Source organism: Equus quagga, chromosome 2 (assembly GCF_021613505.1).
Source record: "Equus quagga isolate Etosha38 chromosome 2, UCLA_HA_Equagga_1.0, whole genome shotgun sequence".
Taxonomy (NCBI): Eukaryota; Metazoa; Chordata; class Mammalia; order Perissodactyla; family Equidae; genus Equus; species Equus quagga.
The window spans coordinates 46,222,426-46,247,804 of NC_060268.1; the positions used below are offsets into that span (position 1 = coordinate 46,222,426).

The 25,379-nt window shown below is 36.9% G+C and overlaps 1 protein-coding gene across 3 annotated transcripts in view; it reads left to right on the plus strand.

Annotated features, from left to right (window-relative positions):
- The window catches only part of USP8 (ubiquitin specific peptidase 8), a 59,240-nt gene that overhangs the window by 24,921 nt on the left and 8,940 nt on the right, over window positions 1-25,379 (plus strand). The window contains exons 8-16 of one of the 3 annotated variants that reach the window (XM_046654796.1): window positions 4,125-4,287; window positions 6,754-6,898; window positions 7,205-7,428; window positions 10,687-11,271; window positions 19,117-19,203; window positions 20,827-20,904; window positions 21,520-21,782; window positions 23,676-23,888; window positions 24,298-24,508. In XM_046654796.1, coding sequence (XP_046510752.1) covers window positions 4,125-4,287; window positions 6,754-6,898; window positions 7,205-7,428; window positions 10,687-11,271; window positions 19,117-19,203; window positions 20,827-20,904; window positions 21,520-21,782; window positions 23,676-23,888; window positions 24,298-24,508 — 1,969 coding nt within the window. The remainder of the gene's footprint in view (window positions 1-4,124; window positions 4,288-6,753; window positions 6,899-7,204; window positions 7,429-10,686; window positions 11,272-19,116; window positions 19,204-20,826; window positions 20,905-21,519; window positions 21,783-23,675; window positions 23,889-24,297; window positions 24,509-25,379) is intronic. The other 2 variants (XM_046654797.1, XM_046654798.1) reach the window with 2 other exon arrangements.

Genomic DNA, 25,379 nt, shown 5'->3' on the forward strand with positions numbered 1-25,379 from the left:
CGGCCCCTCTCCTACTATTTTATTTATGAGCTTGTGAAGTGTATGCACCAAATTGATTAAAATAGTGAATTAATTGAATTGTTTTTTATTTTGAGATTCCCCATATGATAGTCTGTGGTGAAAGAGTACGCAGATATGTTTTTGAAGCAGCAGCAGCAGTATAGCTAAGTGATGAAGAAAGAATATAGACTTTAAAGTCAGGCTATATTCACATTATAACTGTCTCTTATTAGCTAAGTTACTTCTAACTAGTGATCTAACCTCTCTCAGCCCATGTTTCCATAAGTAAAATGGGGATAAGAATAGTACCTATCTCAGAGCTTTTGAGATGTTTAAATGAGAAATTTTATGCACACACACACTTAACACAGTGCCTGGTACTAGTAGGGACTTAGTGAAAAAATATATTTTTTCTTTTTTGACAAGAAGGCCTTTAACCTATAAAATAATTTAAACTTACTTGCATAGATGTTTTGTATATTGCAAACTATCATAATCATGTCAGAGCTAAAACTCCAGATCCAGGGCTATTTTCTCTATTTTTGAGGGTTAAATAAATCATGTAACTTCCCTGGGTCTTAGTTTATGGGAGTGGATTAGTTGAAATCGATGGTCCATTCTAGGAATAATTTAAATAGCATTAAAAAAGATAAATTGTTTAAATCGGGGAGTAAAATTTGCAGTCTTTGGCACATTGCAGGTGCTTGATAAATGTTTGACCTGAAGAATAGAGTGCTTTGTAAATAGACTGTTTAAAAGTGGGATTAGAGCACTTAGTTTAGTCAAGTAGGTGTGAGTATATTCCCAGGATTTCAAAAGACAAGGTTATAATTGATCTTCAGGTGGTGTAATCTGTACTATCAGAAAACTGATGTTTTTATTGCATTCAACTAAGTGTTTCCTAAAATGTGAGATTTGGAGTACTGTGAAACTCAGGATGAGTTAAGTTTGAAGGTTAAAGAACAATAAATTGCATACCAAAAAAATTATTCCTCTTAAATTTCTGTGTCAGTCCTGAATGAGTTAAAAGAAGTTTCAGTTTGGTACTAGCATTCCTTTTTAATCGTTGCTAATCATTTTTACCACAGAGCAGGCCTCAGAGCTTTCTGTAGGTAACAGTATCTACAGCTAGCTGATGGTGATTACTATAGTTTTTAACCGTTTATTTTAAAATTTTAATACAAAATAGTGTATATACAAAAGCACTCCTATCCTAAGTATTTAGCCCAGTGAATTTTCAACAATTCAATATACTCTTTTAGCTAGTATCTGGACCAAGAAACAGAGCATTTACCATCACTCCAGAAACCCCTTATATGCCCCCTGTCAGTTACTACCCATATCCTGACCCCCTCCCCACAAGGGAAGCACCAACTTCTAAAAGAATAGATTTATTTTTGTCTGTTTTTGTACTTGATATAAGTGGAATCATACAGTCTGTAGTCTTTTATGTCTGGCTTCTTGTACTCGACCTTATGGTTGTGAGGGTCATCTATATTATTTTGTGTAGTTGTAGTTCGTTTATTCTCATTGCTATATGGCGATCTGTTGTGTGACTAAGCATGGTTTACTGATCTATTTTATTTATTTTTTGGATTATCTTTTATTTATTGGACATGATGCTGTTTTTCCATGTATATAGTAATATACATTTTCCTGTTAAAATAGATTTAAGTAAAGGATCACTTTCAATTAAATAATTAAATCAAATTAATAATTAAATTAAAATATTACATGATAGCCAAGGTTAGAACAAAGTTGGCACCAGCTTGTGAAGATGACACATGAAAGACTGAAGTTTGGAAATACTGGTTGTTTTTATTGTTTCCCAAAGTGTTTTCTGCAGGCTAATCTTTAGTTTTTTGTTTGGTTTTTTTTTTTTTTAGATTGGCACCTGAGCTAACATTTGTTACCACTCTTCTTTTTTTTTTTTTCCTTTCCCTGGAAGCCCCCCAGTACATAGTCATATATTCTAGTTGCGGGTCCCTCTAGTTCTGTCATGTGGGACGCCACTGCAGCATGGCCTGATGAGCGGTGCCATGTCCACTCCCAGGATCCAAACTGGTGAAACACTGGGCCGCCGAAGCAGAGTGCGTGAACTTAAACACTCAGCCTTGGGGCTGGCCCCTAAGCTTAAGTTTTTAGACAAAGAGTATTTAGACAAATAATACCCTAGAGTCAGAAATAGTCCTTAAGAAAATCACATTTCAATTTTTCTCATTCTTTGTTGATCAGGCATCTTTCTGATCTCTATATATTAGGTAAGAATTATTATGAGTTAATATTTTATATTTCTTCTTTTTTCTTTATTTCCTAGAAGATACAGCAACCCATATTATTATACAGGAACAGGATTGTTTTTTGAGAGTTTTTTTGTGTGAGGAAGATTGAGCCAACCTCTGTTGCCAATCTTCCTCTCTTTTATGTGGGATGCTGCCACAACATTGTTGATGAGTGGTGCTAGGTCTGCGCCCAGGATCCAAACCTGTGAACCCCAGGCCATCAAAGTGGAGTGTGCAAACTTGACCACTATGCCACTGGGCCAGCCCCTAAGGCTTTTTTCTTTTAAATCATCTAAACCATTTAGTTTTACTTTAAAAGTTTCACCAGTTCTGCCCAGCTTGCCGATATCCTCAGTTAAATATTGAAATGTCTAGGTGCTTTGTTAGGAATACTATGGAGTTCCTTACCTGGAGGAGCAGATCTGTATTATTCATTCAGTAATTCAGCAGATATTTACTGAGCACTTACTATGGGCTGGGTTAGTATGGTTCTTAGTGCTGGGCTAAACCACTGAACAAAAATCCTTGCTTCCTGGAGCTTATATTTTAACAGGACATGGGGTAGGTGAGACAGACAGTAAAACTTAAAATGTATGTCTGCTGTTGATAAATGCTATGGAGATGGGTGTGTCAAGTGTATATGTTGGGGTGGGTATTAAAATTTTAATACAGGAACGCTTCACAGACAAGTTATTACAATCATGTACTGCATAACGGCATTTCAGTCAAGGACAGACCACATAAACGATGGTAATCTCATAAGACTAGTACCATATAGCCTGGGTATGTAGTAGGCTGTACCATCTAGGTTTGTGTAAGTACACTCTGTGATGTCACACAATGTTAAGTGAGTCATGACCATACTGAGCAAATCTTGAGGACATAAGGGCAATGAGTGATGAATTTATCTGAGGGAAGGGGCTTCCATACAAGAGGGGACAGCAGGAGCAGAGGCTCTTAGGCAAGAGCATACCTGCATAAACCAGGAATAACAAGGAAGCCAATGGCTGGAGTGGAGTAAGGGGGCAAATAGTGATGCAGATGTTGAGATAATAGGATTTTGGGGGAAGGGCAATACGCAGTCCCATGATAAGGACTTGAAGAACTTCACCTTTTATGTGAGCAAAAGAGGAAGTGAACAGCAGTGCTTTAGTGTAGAACTGATGTTACTCACAGTTGATGGTATAAGAGGCAGCCCAGCACAGCAGAGCAGCTGAGTGTGGACATGGGCCGGATTGCCTGAGTGCGAATTCTGGCTCCAGTTGGCCGCTGTAACCTGGGCAGGTTACTTAACTTCTCTGTGCCTCAGTTTCCCCATCTATAAAACGAGACTAATATTGCCTGCTTTATAGGATTGTTGTAAGGATTCAGTGAGATTCAATGAGAATAAAGCGTTTCGAATAGTACCTTACACATAGTAAATTATATATTTGTTAAAGAAACATTTGGTATTTGGTTAACTATTAATTATCTGGATAGATATAAAAGAACTGAATATATAAACAATGTGACCCAGGTGATCCCCTAGTTGTTTATATTTGGCTGAGACAGGTGCTCAGATGACTTCCTCTATTTTCAGTTTTAGCCCCCTTTTTTTGGTAAATTGAGTCTACCTCTTTTAGTCTCTAATAATTACTAAAATATATTCCAGTATTAGTGATGAAGTTGTTAAAAATTTTAGGCTGTTTAATATCTTTACATATAGTCTGACCTTAGAAAGGAATCTGTCTTAAAGTTTGCTGTAGTGTAATATAGACTGTAGAAAGAAACTCAGTGTCTTATAGTAGTATTTTAGGACCTCTCATCTACTTTTGCCCCAATACAAATGTTAATACATTTCAGAGTCACTGCTAGTCGGATTGAAGCAAACCTCCCAGATGATTCTAAAGACACATGGAAGAAGAGGGGGAATGTGGAGTATGTGGTACTTCTTGACTGGTTTAGTTCTACAAAAGATTTACAACTTGGAACAACTCTACGGAGTCTGAAAGATGCACTTTACAAGGTTAGCAAGTTTCCTTGTTAGTTTACTGTAATTATAAACCTTCTCTGGTTGTTAGAAAGATATATTGGCTAGTTGTTTATCTTAAGGACAAGAAGATCCATCATGCTTGGATTGTAGATTTTTTTATAATTCAGACTTAAAAGACTAGTTTTGCTTTGTTTTTTGTTGAGGAAGATTAGCCGTGAGCTAACATCTGTGCCAGTCTTCCTCCAGTTTGTATGTGGGTTGCCACCACAATATGGCTGATGAGTGGTGTAGGTTTGTGCCCAGGATCTGAACCTGCGAACCCAGGCTGCCAAAGTGGAGCACACTGAACTCACCCAGTAGGCCACAGGGCTGACCCCCTAAAAGACTAGTTTTGAATCACCAAATAACAATTAACTGGTCTATATAAAGTAGGATATTAGAATTTTCAGAAATATAAATTGTCTGAAAAAAGTGTTATTTTTTGTTTTAAGAATTAGACTAGGAAACATAAAGGCAAAGGAGGACATCACTAAGGAAAAAAAGATGGATAGATTTGATTTCATAAAGAAAAACTTAGATGTGAAAAAATACCGTAACATTAGAAGGCAGAAGACAAACAGAAAAATATTTGCAACAAATATGGCAGTGATTTAGAACACCTAAAATCTGAAGAGCTTTTGCAAATAAATAAGAAAACTACTTCAGATAAAGTGATAAATTAAATAGTGGACAGAAATAGATCTGAACAGAAGAGGAAATGCAAGTGACAAAAACATAAAGTGCTCAACTTTACCAGGAATCAGAGAAATGCAAATTAAGACAATAAATGCCATTTTCACTGATCAAATTAACAAAGAGAAAAAATAATACTTGGTTAGTTTGTTAAATTGTTAAACAGTGATAGCACTGAATGCTCGTGAGCGTGTGATAAGAATAAAACTCAGTTCTGCTAGTAGGAGGGCCAAATTGTTAGAGCCTTGCCTTCCCGGAGGGCAGTCTTAAAGGCCTTAAAACGATTCATGCCTTAAAATAGGGAATCCAGAGATATACCCAAAGTATAGGTCAATATGTGAAACTGCCAATATTTAACTAGTTTTGACCTACGAGAGTGGCCATTTCATGAAGTTCAGCCTAAGATATATGAAAGTTTAGTGTGTGATAAAGATGACATAAGAAGTCAGTGAGGAAAAGATGGATTGAAATGAATGGTTTGGGGACAGCTGGCTAGCCAGTAAGTAAAAGAAGGTGGATCCCTACCTTATTTCCTAGACCACACTAGACTCCAAATGAGTCAAAGATATAAATATGTTGATTGAAACAATGAACTATTAGGAAGAAGCCTTGGTAGATATTTTTATTATGCTGATCCTAAACCAAGATGCCGTAAAGAAAGATCGATGTATTTGTGCTAAAAATACCGTAAATAATGTAAAAATCAATCAGGAAAAATATTTGTAACATAGATGATAAAGACCTCTTTTCCCTAATACTCAGAGTACATTCACTGTTTATTAAGAAAATAGCAGTTTGTTTTCAGGCATAAAAAACATAGAAAAAATGGGCAAGGATGAGATTAGTTAAGTCATGGAGTATAAATGGTTAGTAAACATAAAAAGATGTTCAACTTCGCTAATAAATGCCAATTAAAAGAATATACCATTTTATGTCCACCAGTTTGGTAAAAGTTATGAAGATTTATAATGGGCATTCTCCTACACTGTTGGTAAGTGTACAGATTGGTATTGTCTTTTTGAAGGGCGATTTGGCAACTTCTACCAGACTTTCAAATCAGCAGTTCTACTCCTAGGAAATTATCCTACACAAACACCCAAATATGTTTTTTTAAAGGTCATTTCAAGGATTAGCAATAAATGCCTTAAAATGTTCATGTGCCTTGGCTCAGCAACTCCACTTCTGGGAATTTTCCCTAATGGAGTTGACTGAGTGTGTGCATGTCTAAGGAACTTCAGTGTTTATCTCATCATTGTTTATAATTAGGGGGAAAAATAACCATAAGTGTTCAATTGATTCAATTTTGGTGTGTGTGTGTGTATAAACTAGAATATTATCTGGTCATTGCAAATGATGACATAGCTCTCTATTAGTGAAAGATATTCATATAAGAGAAAAGCAGCATCATGAAAGTTTCATAGTCTTGTAAAAGTAAAATTTAGGAAGTATGTATCTACATAGAAAACTAGAAGAATAAACTCTAAAATGTTAAAGTGGTATGTCTGGATGGTAGAGTTGTGGATGATTTTTATTGTATGTTAACGTATGTTATTATTTTTCTCCTAAGATCACTTGTATGATTTTTAAAATCTGATCTATCCATTTGTTTCATTTAACGCTGAATTTTGAATTAGGCTCTCATTTTTTTTTACCATTTAGAAGATGAATCTTGTCTTCAAGGGAGCAATCTTAAAATTCAGGTTTGTTGTGTTTTTAGCTGTCATGAGATTGCTGCCATGTCAAAATTACTATTTCCTTATTTTATAGTGGGAAAGTAAAACTGTCCTGCGTAATGAGCCTTTGGTTTTAGAAGGAGGCTATGAAAACTGGCTCCTTTGTTATCCCCAGTACACAACAAATGCTAAAGTCACTCCACCCCCACGAGGCAAGAATGAAGAGGTGTCTATCTCATGTATGTATGTGAAATTTTTATTTAAAATTACTTTGGTAAAATAAACTTTAAAAGAAATTATTTATGTGCTTGGGGTAATATTCTTGGTTGTGTGTGCATTTGTCCTAGTAGACAGCAGTTTGTTTTCAGGCATAAAAACACAAAATGTCCACAGCCTGGAAATTAATGTTTAGTTCCTTAAGATTTTGTGCTTGTCACTTCATTTGGTTTGCATTTAACTATCACATATAATGTGCATGATATATGTAAGTACTGTTTATGAGGTTTGCTGTTCTTTCAAAAATACTATTCTTTTGGGGATTTTAGTGGATTTTACTTATCCCTCACTGGAAGAATCAGTTCCTTCTAAACCTACTGCCCAGATGCCACCTCCTCCTGTAGAAGTAGATGAGAATATAGAATTGATAAATGAACAAGATGAAAGAATGGGACCACTGAATGTATCAACTCCAGTTGAACCACTTGCTGCTTCTAAATCTGATGTTTCATCCATAATTCAGCCAGTGCCTATTGTAAAAAACGTTCCACAGGTATGTTCTTGATTTTCTTTTAACTTTTTTCTCTCTTTTCTTTTAATGTTATATTAAATATATAGTATAGAAATGAAGTTTTATATATAACCTTTAATATTTTAGAAAGAAAAATATCAATGAGAAGAATCTATATGTTTTGGTAACTTTTTTGCTATAAAACTTTATTATAATTCAGTCCTATTGCCACAGCAGTGTTAGAATAGATAGCAAAGGATTTCAAACCCAGCTGGCAGTCCACCTTCTACAGGTGGTACCAATAAAAGATTGTATTACCACTGTAGACTTGAACAACACTTTCAGATTTTTTTGGACTGTAATTTAACCATGGACTGTAATTTAACCAATAGTATTTTTCCAATTTGACACATAAATAACAGGCATGTTTTAACAATAGTTATTTAATAGATTTTAAATAACTAAGGTGTTACAGTAAAAAATTGCAGCTTTTTTCTCTTCATTAGATTTTATTTAAAAGAAGGTTACCTACATTCTCCCCTATGCGTTTTTCAATAAGATTATTTTAGCATTTATTTTTAATTTTTTTTCTCAGCTATATTTAAACAATATTTCACATTTGGAGTGGGTGACATTTGATTTGTGGAGCAGGCTATGCATAGAAAATTGTCATTTTTTTAATTATAAAATGAGGTGGTTCATTTCTTCATTTTTTTAAGGTCTTTTAATATTCCAGATTAAATCTTAAGACTAAATAATATTTGACTAAACAAGTTTTCTTAAAATGTAAATTTAAGAAATTCTAAAAAGAGCTCACGTTATTGCATTTCCTTTCAACTTAACGTGTTATCTGAACCCTGGTCCTTTTGTGACTTTCTGAGATATGTGCAGTTTGTCAAACATATTTCGAGGATTTTCTGTATGAAAGACAACCTGAAGGTTTACAGAGGTGATTAAGCCATGGATTCTGTCTGATGTTTGAAAGTAGAGACCTTGTACAAAATCAGCCATAGTGGAAGGCAGAATATCACAATTGCTTTAATAGTCACTGGAGCACAAAGCAAGGAGAGAAATTCTGACGTTAGGGTATGAGAGGTCTTCATTGGAGTAGGTAGTATTTTTATCTGGGCTTTAAGAGTTCAGTAGGATTTGAGGATGTAAGAGACAAGTAGAAAATTGTGTGACTAAAGACACAAAACATGCTCTGGGATCAGTGAGTAGTTTTGACTTGTTTGAACACAGTTCTCTGTTGGAGAGAGGTGAGTGTGATGGTAGGTAAGATTGGAAAGCTGGAAAAAGTCATCAGGAGAGACCTAGATCAAATTGGAATTTTATAGGCACAAGGAAACCATTAAAGAATTTTAAACTTGAAAATAATGTAATCATGGCTGTGCTTTTAAGCTTAGAGAAAAGTGGATTGGGTTGCCAAAATGTGGACGGAAACGTTTATTTTCATTCCTGTCCATCTTTTATTGTTAACTTCATCCTCATGGTGGTTCCTCCCGCTTTATTCTCAAATGTAGAAAAGGAGAGGAGGGATTAAATTCTTTTAAAAAGTAAGGAGGCAAAACGAGAAGTGAGGAGCAAAGGAATGATTTCTTCTTTACTAACTTCTTCCTACGGCATTGTTTTCTACTGGAAAAATACACAGTTCATTTTGTAAGAACACTGTGAGGTTGTTACTGGCAGATATTTCTGTATGTTCCCATTTTTGTTTCAGTAAACGGTATTTTGAAGAAATGATGTTACGGTCACTTCTAACAATTTTGTAGGGTTAGTGTGCTGTTAAATTAAGGTAATAAACGTTTAACTCGTTAAATCGGGAATTTAGATAGTTTATTACTCAACTTGCAGTTAGTATCTTATCTCTTCCAAAAGTTGTTATGGAATATTTTATTCATTCCCTCAGCAACATATTTATTTACTGTGTGTCAGGCACAACCTCTACCCTCCTGGAACTTATATCCTAGGAGGGAAGAAAGATTTTAAACAAATTATTATAGTTACTTAATCAGAATCCCGATAAGTACTATGAGAGAAAACAATAGGGTATAATGAGGCCAGCCTGGTGGCATAGTGGTTAAGTTCATGTGCTCCACTTTAGCAGCTCAGGGTTCACAGGTTCAGATCCCGGGTGTGGACTTACACACCACTTATCAAGCTGTGGTGTGGCAGCATCCCACATACAAAATGGAGGAGGATTGGCACAGATGTTAGCTCAGAGACAATCTTCTTGAGGCAAAAAGGGGAAGATTGGCAACAGATGTTAGCTCAGGGCCAATCTTCCTCACTAAAAAAAGAAAGAATAGGGTATAATGAGAGCATATATCAGGAGACTTGGCTAGTTTTAGGGATCAGGGAAGTCTTTTCTAAGGGAAAGATTATTTAAGTGAATGCGTAATGTTGTGGTGAGCAATACCTAGAGGAACAGCTGGTAGGTATAAAGGCCTGAGTTGGGAAGGAACATGGCATCTTTGAGGAATTTTTTAAAAATGCAGGTTTGGTTGGTGGTTGGTGTGTAGGATACTATGAGATAAGACTGGAGAAATAGGCAGAGGTGAGACAACACAGGGCCACACAGACCGTGTTAAGGATTTTAGATGTAATCTGAGTGGCTATTTAAAACAGGGTTTTCAGTAGGCGAGGAACATGATCAGATTTTTGTTTCTAAATGATTACTCTGGCTACAGTGTGGAGAAATAGATTAAAAAGGAGGCAAGAGAAGAAATGGGACAACTAGTTGGAAGCTGTGTGGAGAGGACATTGGCAGACTTGGTTGGTGGTAATGGAGATGGAGGGACAGATGCAGGAGGAAAATTAGACTGCAGAAGAGCAGGGAAAGAACACATGAAACTCTCACTTTTCTGATTCGAGCAACTATTTGGATAGTGGTTACCTCCCTGCAATAAGGTCCACGTTTCGGGGGGGAATCATGAATTCAGCTTTGGTGCATTAGGTTTGTGGCATATGTGAGACACTCATATGGAGATACTGAGTAGGCAGTTGGATGTGTGGAAATGGAACTTATGTCAGGTATCCCCAGGTCTAGGTTTTATGTTTTAGAATGAACTCTTCTGTCTACAGAACACATTAGGGTGTATTAAAAGTGTGGAATTAAGAGGAAGTAAGTGCCAAGTGCCTTATGGGAAATCTTGACATTGAGTGATTTACAAATAGATGTTCTGGCAGATGTTGTCTCCACAAAGTGATGGTTCTTTTATCACAACTTGGTTTCAAGAACTGAGGATACGTTCCTGGATTTTGACAAAAGTATGATTTGCTCTGTTTTTGTTGATATAGATTGATCGTACTAAAAAACCAGCAATCAAATTGCCTGAAGAGCATAGAATAAAATCTGAAAGTACAGATCATGAGCAACAGTCTCCTCAGGATGGAAAAATTGTTCCTGATCGTTCCACAAAGCCAGTATTTCCCCCTCCAACTGCCATGTTAACAGATGAAGAAAAAGCTCGTATTCATGCAGAAACTGCTCTTCTGATGGAGAAAAACAAACAAGAAAAAGAGCTTCGAGAAAGGCAGCAAGAGGAACAGAAAGAGAAACTGAGGAAGGAAGAACAAGAACAGAAAGCCAGAAAGAAGCAAGAAGCTGAAGACAATGAAATCACAGAGAAGCAACAAAAAGTAAAGGAAGAAAAGGAAAAGAGAGAAAGTGAGCAGGCCAAAAAAGAAGATAGAGAAACCTCAGCAAAGAGGGGCAGAGACATAACAGGAGTAAAAAGACAAAGTAAAAGTGAACATGAAACTACTGATGCCAAGAAGTCTGTGGAAGACAGGGGGAAAAGGTGTCCAACCCCAGAAGTACAGAAAAAGTCAATGGGAGAAATGCCCTATGCCTCTGTGACAGGAGAGTCCAGTTCAGGCAAGGTAAGCAGAAACACACAGTGCAGACTGCCAACTGAGTGAGATCAGATGTGTATACGGAGATGACACAGTAGCACTCCATAAACAGGGCAGACATTTTAGGTCATTTTCTAGGGGGTGAGAGATCTGCACTGACCCGTCTACGTTTGCACGTTTGCACAGTACTCTTCTTTGATTGATTAGGAATGGAACTGCTTTCCATGTCAATAAAATGCAATGTATTTTTAATAAGTGAGATAAATAGCTGCATTCTTCATTTCTATGTTTGATGTATGATCATCAAAAGACTAGAGTGAAGGGGGCTGGCCCCGTGGCTGAGTGGTTAAGTTCGCGCGCTCCGCTGCAGGCGGCCCAGTGTTTCGTTGTTTCGAATCCTGGGCACGGACATGACACTGCTCATCAGACCACGCTGAGGCGGCGTCCCACATACCACAACTAGAAGGACCCACAACGAAGAATATGCAACTATGTACCGGGGGGGCTTTGGGGAGAAAAAGGAAAAAATAAAATCTTTAAAAAAAAAAAAAAAAAGACTAGAGTGAAATACATTCTTTCTCTCAGTAGGGAGGAATTAGGTACCAAATATTTATGTAATAGAGTTTGTTTCTCCTTAGAATGTGTCCAAAATCAGTGACATCTAAATGGCCCAACATTTATCTTTGTGTATAGTGATTTTTCTTGTCAGATCTATGTCATTTTGTTTGCTGCTTCATCTAATCAATAATATTGACAATACCCCCATTAATGTTGCCTTTTTCTTTCCTTGGCTATTCCCCAAAGTTGATTCGTTTATTTTTTTTTTAAGATTTTTAAAATTTTTTCCTTTTTCTCCCAAAGCCCCCCAGTACATAGTTGTGTATTTTTAGTTGTGGGTCCTTCTGGTTGTGGTATGTGGGATGCTGCTTCAGCATGGCTTGATGAGCGGTGCCATGTCCACGCCCAGGATTCGAACTGGTGAAACCCTGGGCTGCCGAAGCAGAGCACGTGAACTTAACCACTGGGCCACGGGGCCAGCCCCCCAAAGTTGATTCTTATAATTGAGTGCTAAGTAAGTTTTTATAATAGCAGGAACAGTTATAGCCCTTAGTACATACATGTACATGGAAATGTGTTTTTGGTAGTGTGAAAATGACTTCTGATGGAAAGCGAAATACCTTCTTTACAGGATGTCAGTTTCTATACTTCTTAAGCAGCAGTTCAGGCATATACCAAAATAAACAATTCATATTAATGCTGCACTCATCCAGGAAACACTTACCTGGTGACCTTAGCTATCAAAAATATAGCTCTCGTGATTTGGTGGGTGCCGACAGCAACGGAGCGACAAATATAAGTGATCCCACCCCTGGCCGCTGGAAAAGCCCATAACACCGTTGCAGACCCCAAGGAGAGAGCACATCTAGGTGGGCTGCAACAGTAGGCACCTGCAGCCTGAAGCCCCCCTGTGACGGCCCCCACGGCAGAGGAGGGAATCCAAAGGGCCACTGTGGCTACGAAGAGGGGCCCAGGCCCAGTTAGCAACTACGGACAGGGTTCCTGGTTGGTGAAATATAAACAGCTGCTCCTCCCACCGCAGCAGCTGAAACAAGTGAAAGGAGCAACTAAACTCTATCTCCATGCAGAGGCACAAATCAACAACATCAAGCAATATGAAAAAATACATTAAATCTCCAGAACAGAAAGAAAGCAACAAATACACAGAAAACAATCCCAAAGAAAATGAGATATATAACCTAAATGACGATGACTTCAAAACAGCCATCATTAAGATTCTCAATGAGTTAAGAGAGAATTCTGACCGACAACTCAACGAGTTCAGGAGCTATGTCACAAAAGAGTTTGATACGATAAAGAAGAACCAAACAGAAATATTGGAAATGAAGAACACAATAGAGGAGATTAAGAAAAATCTAGATGCTCTGAACAGTAGGGCCGATAATATGGAGGAAAGAATTAGCAATTTGGAAGATGGCAATATAGAATTGTTGCAGGCAGAGGAGGAGAGAGAAGCAAGACTTAAAAGAAATGAAGAAACTCTCCGAGAATTATCAGACACAATTAGGAGATGCAACGTAAGGATTATAGGTATACCAGAGGGAGAAGAGAAGGAGAAAGGGGCAGAAAACCTATTCAAAGAAATAATGACTGAGAACTTCCCAAATCTGGTGAGGGAGATGGATCTTCAGGTGACAGAAGCCAATAGATCTCCAAACTTTATCAATGCAAGAAGACCAACTCCACGGCATATAGTAGTGAAGCTAGCAAAAGTCAACGACAAGGAGAAAATATTAAGGACAGCCAGGCAAAAGAAACTAACCTACAAAGGAACCCCCATCAGGCTATCAGCAGATTTCTCAGCAGAAACTTTACAGGCTAGAAGAGAGTGGAATGATATATTCAAAAATCTGAAGGACAAAAATCTACAGCCGAGAATTCTCTACCCAGCGAAAATATCCTTCAAATACGATGGAGAAATAAAAACTTTCCCAGATAAACAAAAATTAAGGGAGTTCATTGCCACAAAACCTCCTCTTCAGGAAATCCTCAGGAAAACCCTCATTCCTGAAAAATCCAAAAAAGGAAAGGGGCTACAAAACCAAGAGCAGAGGAGATAAGTAGAAGGACAACAACAGAGAGTAGCAGCTCTACATCAGAACAGATTAAACCATGGGACGAGAAACAAAGGAAACTGAAGAAAACCGGAAAACAAGACACAAAATGGGAGTGGTAGGCCCCCACGTCTCAATAATCACTCTAAATGTAAATGGATTGAACTCCCCAATCAAAAGACACAGAGTGGCAGGATGGATCAAAGAACAAGATCCAACAATATGCTGCCTCCAGGAAACACACCTCAGCCCCAAAGACAAACACAGACTCAGAGTGAAGGGATGGAGAACAATACTCCAAGCTAATAATGAACAAAAGAAAGCAGGTGTCGCTATACTAATATCAGACAAGGTAGATTTCAAAGCAAAACAGATAAAGAAAGATAAAGAGGGACAGTATATAATGATAAAAGGGACTCTCCACCAAGAAGACATAACACTTATAAATATATACGCACCCAACACAGGAGCACCAAAATTTGTAAAGCAACTCTTAATAGAACTAAAAGAAGACATCAACAACAATACAATAATAGTAGGGGACCTCAACACACCATTAACACCAATGGACAGAACATCCAGACAGAAAATCAACAAGGAAATAATAGAATTAAATGAAAAATTAGACCAGATGGACTTAATAGATATATATAGAACACTTCATCCAAAAACAGCAGGTTACACATTCTTCTCAAGTGCACATGGCACATTCTCAAGGATTGACCATATTTTGGGAACCAAAGCAAACATCAATAAATACAAGAGAGTTGAAATAATATCAAGCATCTTTTCTGATCATAACGCTATTAAACTAGAAATCAACTACAAGAAAAAAGCAGAGAAAGGTGCAAAAATGTGGAGACTAAACAACACGCTTCTCAACAAACAATGGATCATTGAAGAAATTAAAGAAGATATCAAATATTATCTGGAGACAAATGAAAATGAGAACACGACATACCAAATCATTTGGGATGCAGCAAAAGCAGTCCTAAGAGGGAAATTCATCGCAATACAGGCTCACCTCACTAAACAAGAAAAAGCTCACGTAAGCAACCTCAAACAACACCTAACGGAACTAGAAAAAGAAGAACAAACAAAGCCCAGAGTCAGTAGAAGGAGGGAAATAATAAAAATAAGAGCAGAAATAAACGATATTGAAACAAAAAAGACAATAGAAAGGATCAATGAAACAAAGAGTTGGTTCTTCGAAAGAATTAACAAAATTGACAAACCCCTAGCCAGACTCACCAAGAAAAGAAGAGAGAAAGCGCAAATTAATAAAATCAGGAATGACAGAGGAGAAATCACAACAGATACCAATGAAATACAAGAGATCATAAGAGAATACTATGAAAAACTATATGCCAACAAATTGAACAACTTGGAAGAAATGGACAAATTCCTAGACTCCTACAATCTCCCCAAACTGAATCAGGAAGAAATGGAGAATCTGAATAGACCAATCACAAGTAAGGAAATAGAAACGGTAATCAAAAACCTCCCCAAAAACAAGAGTCCAGGACCAGACGGCTTCTCTGGAGAATTCTACCAAACATTCAAAGAAGACTTAATACCTATTCTCCTCAAACTGTTCCAGAAAATTGAGAAAGGTGGAGAACTCCCTAACACATTCTATGAAGCCAACATCACTCTGATCCCCAAACCTGACAAGGACAACACAAAGAAGGAGAACTACAGGCCGATATCACTGATGAACATAGATGCAAAAATCCTCAACAAAATTTTGGCAAACCGATTACAGCAATACATCAAAAAGATTATACACCATGATCAAGTGGGATTTATACCAGGGACACAGGGATGGTTCAACATCCGCAAGTCAATCAACGTGATACACTACATCAACAAAATGAAAAACAAAAACCACATGATCATCTCAATAGACGCAGAGAAAGCATTCGACAAGATCCAACACCCATTTATGATAAAAACCCTCAGTAAAATGGGTATAGAAGGAAAGTACCTCAACATAATAAAGGCCATATATGATAGACCCACAGCCAACATCATACTCAATGGACAAAAGCTGAAAGCCATCCCTCTGAGGACAGGAACAAGACAAGGGTGCCCACTTTCACCACTCCTATTCAACATAGTACTGGAGGTGCTGGCCAGAGCAATTCGGCAGGAAAAAAAAATAAAAGGAATCCAAATAGGTAACGAAGAAGTAAAACTCGCGTTGTTTGCAGACGACATGATCTTATACATAGAAAACCCCAAAGAATCCACAGAAAAACTATTAGAAATAATCAACAACTACAGCAAAGTAGCAGGGTATAAAATTAACGTGCATAAATCAGTAGCATTTCTATACACTAACAATAAACTAACAGAAAAAGAACTCAAGAACTCTATCCCATTCACAATCGCAACGAAAAGAATAAAATACCTTGGGATAAACTTAACCAAGGAAGTGAAGGATCTATACAATGAAAACTACAAGACTTTCTTGAAAGAAATAGGCGATGACATAAAGAGATGGAAAAACATTCCTTGCACATGGATTGGAAGAATAAACATAGTTAAAATGTCCATACTACCTAAAGCAATATACAGATTCAATGCTATCCCAATCAGAATCCCAAGAACATTCTTCACAGAAATTGAACAAACAATCCTAAAATTCATATGGGGGAACAAAAGACCACGAATTGCTAAAGCAATCTTGAGCAAGAAAAACAAAGCTGGCGGAATCACAATCCCCGATTTCAAAACATACTACAAAGCTACAGTGATCAAAACAGCATGGTACTGGTACAAAAACAGGTCCACAGATCAATGGAACAGAATTGAAAGCCCAGAGATAAAACCACACATCTATGGACAGCTAATCTTCGACAAAGGAGCAGAGGGCCTGCAATGGAGAAAAGAAAGTCTCTTCAACAAATGGTGCTGAGAAAACTGGACAGCCACATGCAAAAGATTGAAAATCGACCATTCTTTTTCACCACACACCAAAATAAACTCAAAATGGATCAAAGACCTAAAGATTAGGCCTGAGACAATAAGTCTTTTGGAAGAGAATATAGGCAGTACACTCTTTGACATCAGTTTCAAAAGAATCTTTTCGGACACTGTAACTCCTCAGTTGAGGGAAACAATAGAAAGAATAAACAAATGGGACTTCATCAGACTAAAGAGCTTCTTCAAGGCAAGGGAAAACAGAATTGAAACAAAAAAACAGCTCACTAATTGGGAAAAAATATTTACAAGCCACTTATCCGACAAAGGGTTAATCTCCATAATATACAAAGAACTCACACTGCTTAACAACAAAAAAACAAACAACCCGATCAAAAAATGGGCAGAGGACATGAACAGACATTTCTCAAAAGAAGAAATGAATATGGCCAATAGACACATGAAAAGATGTTCATCATCGCTAATCATCAGGGAAATGCAAATCAAAACTACACTAAGATATCACCTTACCCCCGTTAGATTGGCAAAAACATCCAAAACCAAGAACGACAAATGTTGGAGAGGTTGTGGAGAAAGAGGAACCCTCATACACTGTTGGTGGGAATGCAAACTGGTACAGCCACTATGGAAAACAGTATGGAGATTTCTCAAAAAGTTAAAAATAGAAATACCCTATGACCCAGCCATCCCATTACTGGGTATCTATCCTAAGAACCTGATATCAGATATCTCAAGAGTCCGTTGCACCCCTATGTTCATCGCAGCATTATTTACAATAGCCAAGACGTGGAACCAGCCTACATGCCCAGAAACTGATGATTGGATAAAGAAGATGTGGTATATATACACAATGGAATACTACTCAGCCATAAAAAAAGACGAAATTGGCCCATTCACAACAATGTGGATGGACCTCGAGGGCATTATGTTAAGCGAAATAAGTCAGTCAGAGAAAGACGAACTCTATATGACTCCACTCATAGGTGGAAATTAGTATATTGAGAAGGAGATCTGATCGGTGGTTACCAGGGAAAAGGGGGGGTGGGGGGAGGGTTCGGAGGGGGAAGTGGTGTACCCACAACATGACTAACAAAAATGTACAACTGAAATTTCACAAGCTTGTAATCCATCATAACATTAATAAAAAAAAAAAAATATATATAGCTCTCGTGCAAAAACCTTCTAAACACCCAAAATTAGGGACGTGAAGCCCATGTACTAAAACTCTCTAACTTTATTCATAGGAGAATCAGAACTTATAAGCTCTTACAATTTAAATATTATTCATTGAGTGGCTACTATATGCCAAGAATTCTTCCTATATTATCTTAATATTTCTCCTAATGATAATCCTATGAGGTATTCAATTTACAAATGAAATTGAAGCTTGGAGATAAGTAATTTGCCTAAGATCTCATATGCAGTGAGGGTCCAAAGCCCTTCCTTTCCATCTTGCCACACTTAGAGGCAGGCAGTCATAAGAACTTAAAACATTCATCTTTCTAGGGTCATTTAGTGTACGTGCCAAATGTCCCTACAAATCTAAATAGCCCAGCCTGAGATCATCACATATGGTTTTTGATGTTTTCTATAATGTAGCACATTGAAAAAAAGTTAAGATTTCATTTGTTGTATGCTCCTCTTAAAAGTAGGTAAAATATGTATTTTATTTTGGAATATATATTATTAAAATCATAAATTTTTAAAAGTTTATACTTTAGTTATTTTTTAAATAAAATATAAAATTAAACTGAATTTTTAAAAGAACCCATGATAGGTTCCAAGAAGATATAAAATGGATTTTGCACTTTTGAATATTGCTCTGTAGAAATTTTATAATCTCTTTATTCTCTTTAATATGTTAATTTGTTTGGAGCATGGCCACTTTCAAGGTAACCAAAATCATATGAGATTTGAATAAAAGGATAATGTTTAAAAGAGGCCATGGCTAGTGTACACTCATGACCAGCGTCTTACGCTTGGCGGTGTGTGAAGGCTCAGTGCTTCACAGTCCACTGTGATTTGCATCTTTATTTACCCCGCTGATTCATCAACATTTCTTAGTTCTTTATCTTTAGTGTTAGGAAATCCAGTATGGGCTCTACTACATTTAATTGAAAGTATCTATTTTAACAATAAAATCAAATTAACTTTTCAGAGGCCTCATTTTTTTTCTCCTTGTATTACGTTTTCAGTCTCATAGATTTGTTTGTATTAGACAGTAATAGGTAGATTTATATTAGGAGAAAGTTAAAAGTTTTGTTTCACTTCTGAAATTTTAATAATTTTATAGCCTGTTAAGATTAAAGGACAACCAGAAAGTGGAATTCTAAAGACTGGAACTTTTAGAGAGAATACAGAGGACACCGAAAGAAATAAAGTAAGTAGTTCTCTGGGTAGCAGAAAAACGTGGATTATAACCATGTGCTTATCTTTACCATGCTGTCATCCTTCATCTTAAGATCTACTCTCTGAGGGAAATTTTGCTGTCTTGGGTAGCTGTTTTTGGTTTAGTTCTACATGATTGATCCATTTATATGCTAAAGGGAATAGATATTTGTCTTCCTATTAAAGTTCGATGATATGTTCTATTCACTTTATGAAATTAAAAAATACTTAGACTTTACTATATGATCCAACAATTCTACTTGTGGATATATATCCAAAAGAATTGAGAGCAGGGCCTCAAAGAGATATTTGTACACCTATGTTCGTAGCAATAGCCAAAAAATGGAAGCAACCCAAGTGTGCATCACCAGATGAATGGATAAATGTGTATGTACATACAAGTAGAATATTATTCAGCCTTAAAAAGGAAGGAAATTCTGACACATGCTGCAACACAGATGAACCTTGAGGACTCTATGCTAAGTGAAATAAGCCAGTCACAAAAGGACACATACTGTATGATTCCATTTGTGTAAGGTACCTAAAGAGGTCAAATTCATAGAGGTAGGAAGTAGAGTGGTGGTTGCTAGGAGGCTGGGGGGCAGGGGGAGAGTTATTGTTTAAATGGGTACAGAGTTTCAGTCTGCAAGGTGAAGAGAGTTCTGGAGATTGGTTGCACAACAGTGTAAATATACCTAATGGCACTTACCCATAAACTTAAAAATGGTTAAGATGGTAGATTTTATGTATATTTCATCACAATTTTTAAAATATTTAGGCCTTTTATAAAACATCTTTATAAGACATTGCCTTTGTTTTTGTTAAGAACTTTGTTGAGGTATAATTTGCATACCATAAAATTCACCCAATTTTACTGTACAGTTCAGTGATTTCAGTTCAAAGCTGTGAAACAATTATTAACTCAATTCAATTTTAGAACATTTCCATCCCACCAGAAAGATTTCTGTGCCCAGTTGTAGTCACTCCCTGTTCCTACCCTCTCTGTCTCCATAGAGTTGCCTTCTCTGGGCAGTTCATGTAAATAAATAAAGATCTATGTGTATGTGTATATATATATATAATTTTTTGCATATGTCTTCTTTCACCTAGCATACTTTTTTGAGAGTCTCATGCTGTGGCGTGTTTCAGTAGTTTATTCCTTTGTATGGCTGAGTATTCCACTGTGTGGATATGCCACATTTTATTCACCCGTCAGTTGGCGCACATTTGCATTGCTTCTACTTTGGCACTATAATGAATGATGCTGCTATGAACATTAGCATACAAGTCTTTGTGTGGAAATATGTTTTCACCTTTCTTTTGGGTTGATACCTAGAAGTGGAATTGTATTTGTGCTTTTGTCTTTTTAAAGAAACTTTAAAAAACCACCACCATTGTAGGCTCATGCACACACACTCATTTTCCTCTTGCTGTGGTACTATTGGGACTTGGAGAAAAATGTATATTGTTCTTCATCTTTGAACTTGTTTTAAAAATTATTAATGGCAGACAACACAAGGCTTTTTGGTTCTTGGGTATGAGTAGCTTAAGTTTGTATGTGGCAAAATTGAACTGAAAAATCAGATTTTCTTTTCTTTTTCCTTTTTTTAACTAGGCTCGAGAACCTTTAACAAGAGCACGAAGTGAAGAAATGGGAAGGATCGTACCAGGACTGCCTTCAGGCTGGGCCAAGGTAAAACTCAAAATCAGCACAGAAATAAATAACATGGTTAAAAAGCCCTTTTTTTATTTATTTTACATCTTCTCTAATGCAGAGTCAATTCTGTTTCTTCTTTGTAGAGGGAAACATAGCTCGTTTCCCTAATTACTGCAGGGTTAGATTTCTCAATATCCCGCCTGTGATGCTGGCTACAATGTGTCAGCATTCCTGGTCTCTGTCATTTAGAAACAGTATGTTACTTTAAAACCTAAAGTTCTTTGGAAACTTAATTATACAAGTGATTATCACTATTTTACTTAAATTATTTTATCCAAAAGCAAATTTAGCAGAGGAAAACTTTAGAGTGATTTTTTTTTTTTTTTTTTTTTTTTTGGTGAGGAAGATTGGCTGAGCTAACATCTCTTGCCAGTCTTCCTCTATTTTGTATGTGGGATGCTGCCACAGCATGGCTTGCTGAGCAGTGTATAGGCCTATGCCTGGGATCCAGACCCACAAACCCTGGCCTGCAGAAGGAGAGTGCGCAAACTTAACCACTACAACACTGGGCCAGCCCTGGTGAGTGATTTTTCTTGTTCATGTAATGGTCCTTGTTTTTTGACCTGTTTTCTTTTTTCTTTCCCATCTAAGTTTCTTGACCCCATCACTGGAACTTTTCGTTATTATCATTCACCCACCAACACTGTTCATATGTATCCACCGGAAATGGCTCCTTCATCTGCACCTCCTTCCACTCCTCCAACTCATAAAGCCAAGCCACAGATTCCTGCAGAGCGGGACAGGGAGCCATCCAAACTGAAGCGCTCCTACTCCTCCCCAGACATAACCCAGGCCATTCAAGAGGAAGAGAAGAGGAAGCCAGCAGTGACTCCAACCGTTAATCGGGAAAACAAGTAAGTTTATCCTAACTCCTAGAACTTGAATAATCTGCTGTATATGAAAACTTCTGCTCGAAACATATCAGCTTATTAATGTCAGGGAGTCAAATTTCTGTGGATGGCTGTGCCAGCTGTTGTTATTTACCACAGAGGAAAAAGGAAATGAATGGATTAAATGTCCTTGGTTTTTCTCCAAAGTGCTAATTTAAATATATCAAAGAAGATTATAAGTATTAATGTAGATATAAAAGTATAAATGTTATTATATTTTAAGGCAGCATGCTATAGACGTCCTAGAAGTTTTCCATAAACCTCTTGTGGTCCCTAAATCTTCCTTTGAAGACGATAATTTATAGGATTGTTGAGTTTATCTTGTTACAGCTCTCAAATTCCAAACTTTTTTTAGCTCCGTCAGTAATGTGGGAGCAAAAAGTATTAAAATAACAAGCCTTGTAGTGTGTGTCGGCTCCTAATCCTTATTCTGTTCTCTTTTCCTGCAGTGCATTTCTGTTCACAACTAGTGATCAATAAGTTCATTTAAGTTTCCCAAGACAGTATCTCATTTAGGTATATTCCCAGCTTTATCTCTTTTTGAATATGCTAATGCTCCTGGCTTACGATTAATAGGGTTATGAGGAGATAATTTTCACGTCTATTTACCACTTCTCATCTTTACTTTTTTGGGGAGGGGAGTAAATGGAAGTATGAATAAATGGGTTTGTCTTTCTATTTATAATATACACTCTCTTAATTGCTAAAGAATTCCAACTTTGGTAGCACTCGAGAAAGTAGCTGGTATATTTTCCTCCTGAGAACGTAACCCTGCCAGGTGAGGACTTAGTTGGAGGATATCTTTTTAATTTTGTAGCTCTGGTTAAAGATTTCAGGGCTCACTATTAAAACTGGTGAAACTTAATTCCTTCCGACTTCATCATTCTTACTGAAGTTTGTTAATTTGGCAGAGTTTTAAAGACTATCACATATGCAGTTCAGGTATTTTTATATGTATTTAGTAAAGAAAGAGCACAAGCGTGCATGCACCTGAGCAGGCATAAAGAAAAGCTGATTGAAATATAGTTTAGTGTGTTCTCAGTGTTCCTTTCAGGGGTGGAAGTATGCTTAGGATCAATAATAATGAAAGACGTATCAGTTAAGATTTTTCTTAATGCTATAGCATTTCTAGAAGTTTCACATATTAATCAAATACACTAAATAACAAAAGCATTGGAGCCATTCTCTAGTCCATTGCTGTTCAGTAGACATGTTGATAGGAGCATTCTGTATCTGTGATAATGGAAATGTTCTGTATTTGTGCTGTCCAGTATGGTAGCGGCTATTTCACATTGTGGCTAGAGTAACTGAGGAGCTGGGTTCTTAATTTTGTTTATATTTAAATAGCCACCTGTGGCTACTGGCTACCATATTTGTCAGCTCAGCTCTAGACTTTAGGTAATAGTACTCAAATAACCTTTGCCTACTTTAGTATCTTCTCCACGGTAATATATGTTTTTTTTTTGATTCCTTGTTTGGCATTCTGGTTGAGTTCAAGTTTAGTAATGCTAAACTTTCCAGAATTATTTAAAGGAGTTTGAAAGAGCCTTCCCTACTAGAAGACTCTACCTCTTGAGAAGCCAGAGAATCTGTCTCAGGGTGTCTATAAGAACCATGGACCCACATAAGAGGTTAAAGGTTTTTGTTTCCTGGGAGGGTCACAGAACATAACGAGTGTTACCTAGATACTGAAAGACCCACCACCTTAGAAGTGAACTATTTACGAAATTACTTTGTCCTGTGGTGCAGATGCTGAAGTTTGCTGCCATTTGTAGTATGAACCTTACTTTCAGATGCTTTGCCTCTTGAGACATCTTGTTCGCTTTTGAGACATCTTGTCTGCTTTTTCTTCCTCAGGCCAACAGGCTACCCTAAAGCTGAAATCACAAGGCTTTCTGCTTCTCAAATTCGGAACCTCAATCCTGTGTTTGGAGGATCTGGACCAGCTCTCACTGGACTTCGTAATTTAGGAAATACTTGTTACATGAACTCAATCCTGCAGTGCTTGTGTAATGCTCCACATTTGGCTGATTATTTCAACCGAAACTGTTACCAGGATGATATTAACAGGTAAATTTCCTACTTTTTACAATATAATATTAAAAGGGTAATCTAACCACACTTCCTTACCACCCAGCTCCAGAGAAGTCAAATTAGGAAAGGAGAATGTAGAGGAAAGCCTCCTCTGGCTGGTAAAGGACAGACAGGAAGGGAGCAGTGCAGGGGGCAGAACCTCCCTGTCAAGAACTGGAGCCTATTTGGCTGCGGGGCCAGCAGCCAAAAAGAAGCAGGTTGAAGGGGTGTGATCAAAGTAAGATTCAGATGAGTATTTGGCAATAAACCTGTGACTAAGTAAGTATTTTAGTGTAGGATTACAGTATGTGAATAGTTTAATGTTGACATCAAGAACCCACTGTGCCTTGACTTCTTAAATTTTCCTCTATTGCTTTTTTTTCTAACTTCACTTTTATTTGCAAAGGTCAAATTTGTTGGGGCATAAAGGTGAAGTGGCAGAAGAATTTGGCATCATCATGAAAGCTCTGTGGACGGGACAGTACAGGTATATCAGTCCTAAAGACTTTAAAATCACCATTGGGAAGATCAATGACCAGTTTGCAGGATACAGCCAGCAAGATTCACAAGAACTGCTTCTGTTCCTAATGGATGGTCTCCATGAAGATCTAAATAAAGTAAGAAATTCGATTTTTCTGAGTCTCAAAGGCTCTTTAGGGTTGCTCCACACTATAATTGCTTTTGTAGCAATTTAAAATTGTAGTTGTGCCAAGGCATCAGACAATAAAACAAATGTATGTCTAATATTTGAAAAGAAGTAAATTCAATTTGTATTTACTCACTAAAATGTTAACAGGTGGCGTTGTGAGAGATTTGTAAATGTTAAAATAGTTGTTGGAGATAATTGTATTTGTGACCCACATGTATGTGACAGTGAAATCATAAACATGATTTTCTCAAAGATGAGCTATAGACAGCCTGAACATCTTTATTTGTGTTCATTATATTTCTATATTATATATTATTGCATATTTTATATATTTATTATATTATGTGTATATTATACTATATCCTATTCTTAATTCCTTTTTCTGAAATAAGAATTACTGTGTGTAACCAGATGACTCATGAGAAAAGTTACTGTTGAAGCATGTATTTGTGCATAAATGACCAGTCTCCCTTTGTATACTATGGCTTGTTTTTAGCACCAAGCTCTCCTCTCTCTGTCAGATACCTTTGGGATCACCATTCTTACCACTGAACATATATATATACACATATATACACACATACATATATTTTATGTACATATATATGTGTGTGTCCATCCATGAGACTAGGACGGTAAAAAAACATCTGTCTAGTTGTAGCCCTAACAACCAGCTATATGTGGGATATCTTATTCAAAACCAGTCTTCTCAGCTTTTTAAATAAACTTTATTAAGAAATTCTAACAAGTCACACTCTTTTAATAAAGTGGGGTTTTGGTTTTTTGGGGGAAGTTTTTTTGGCTAGAATTTTTTTGTAGCACTTAACAAGATTAGAATT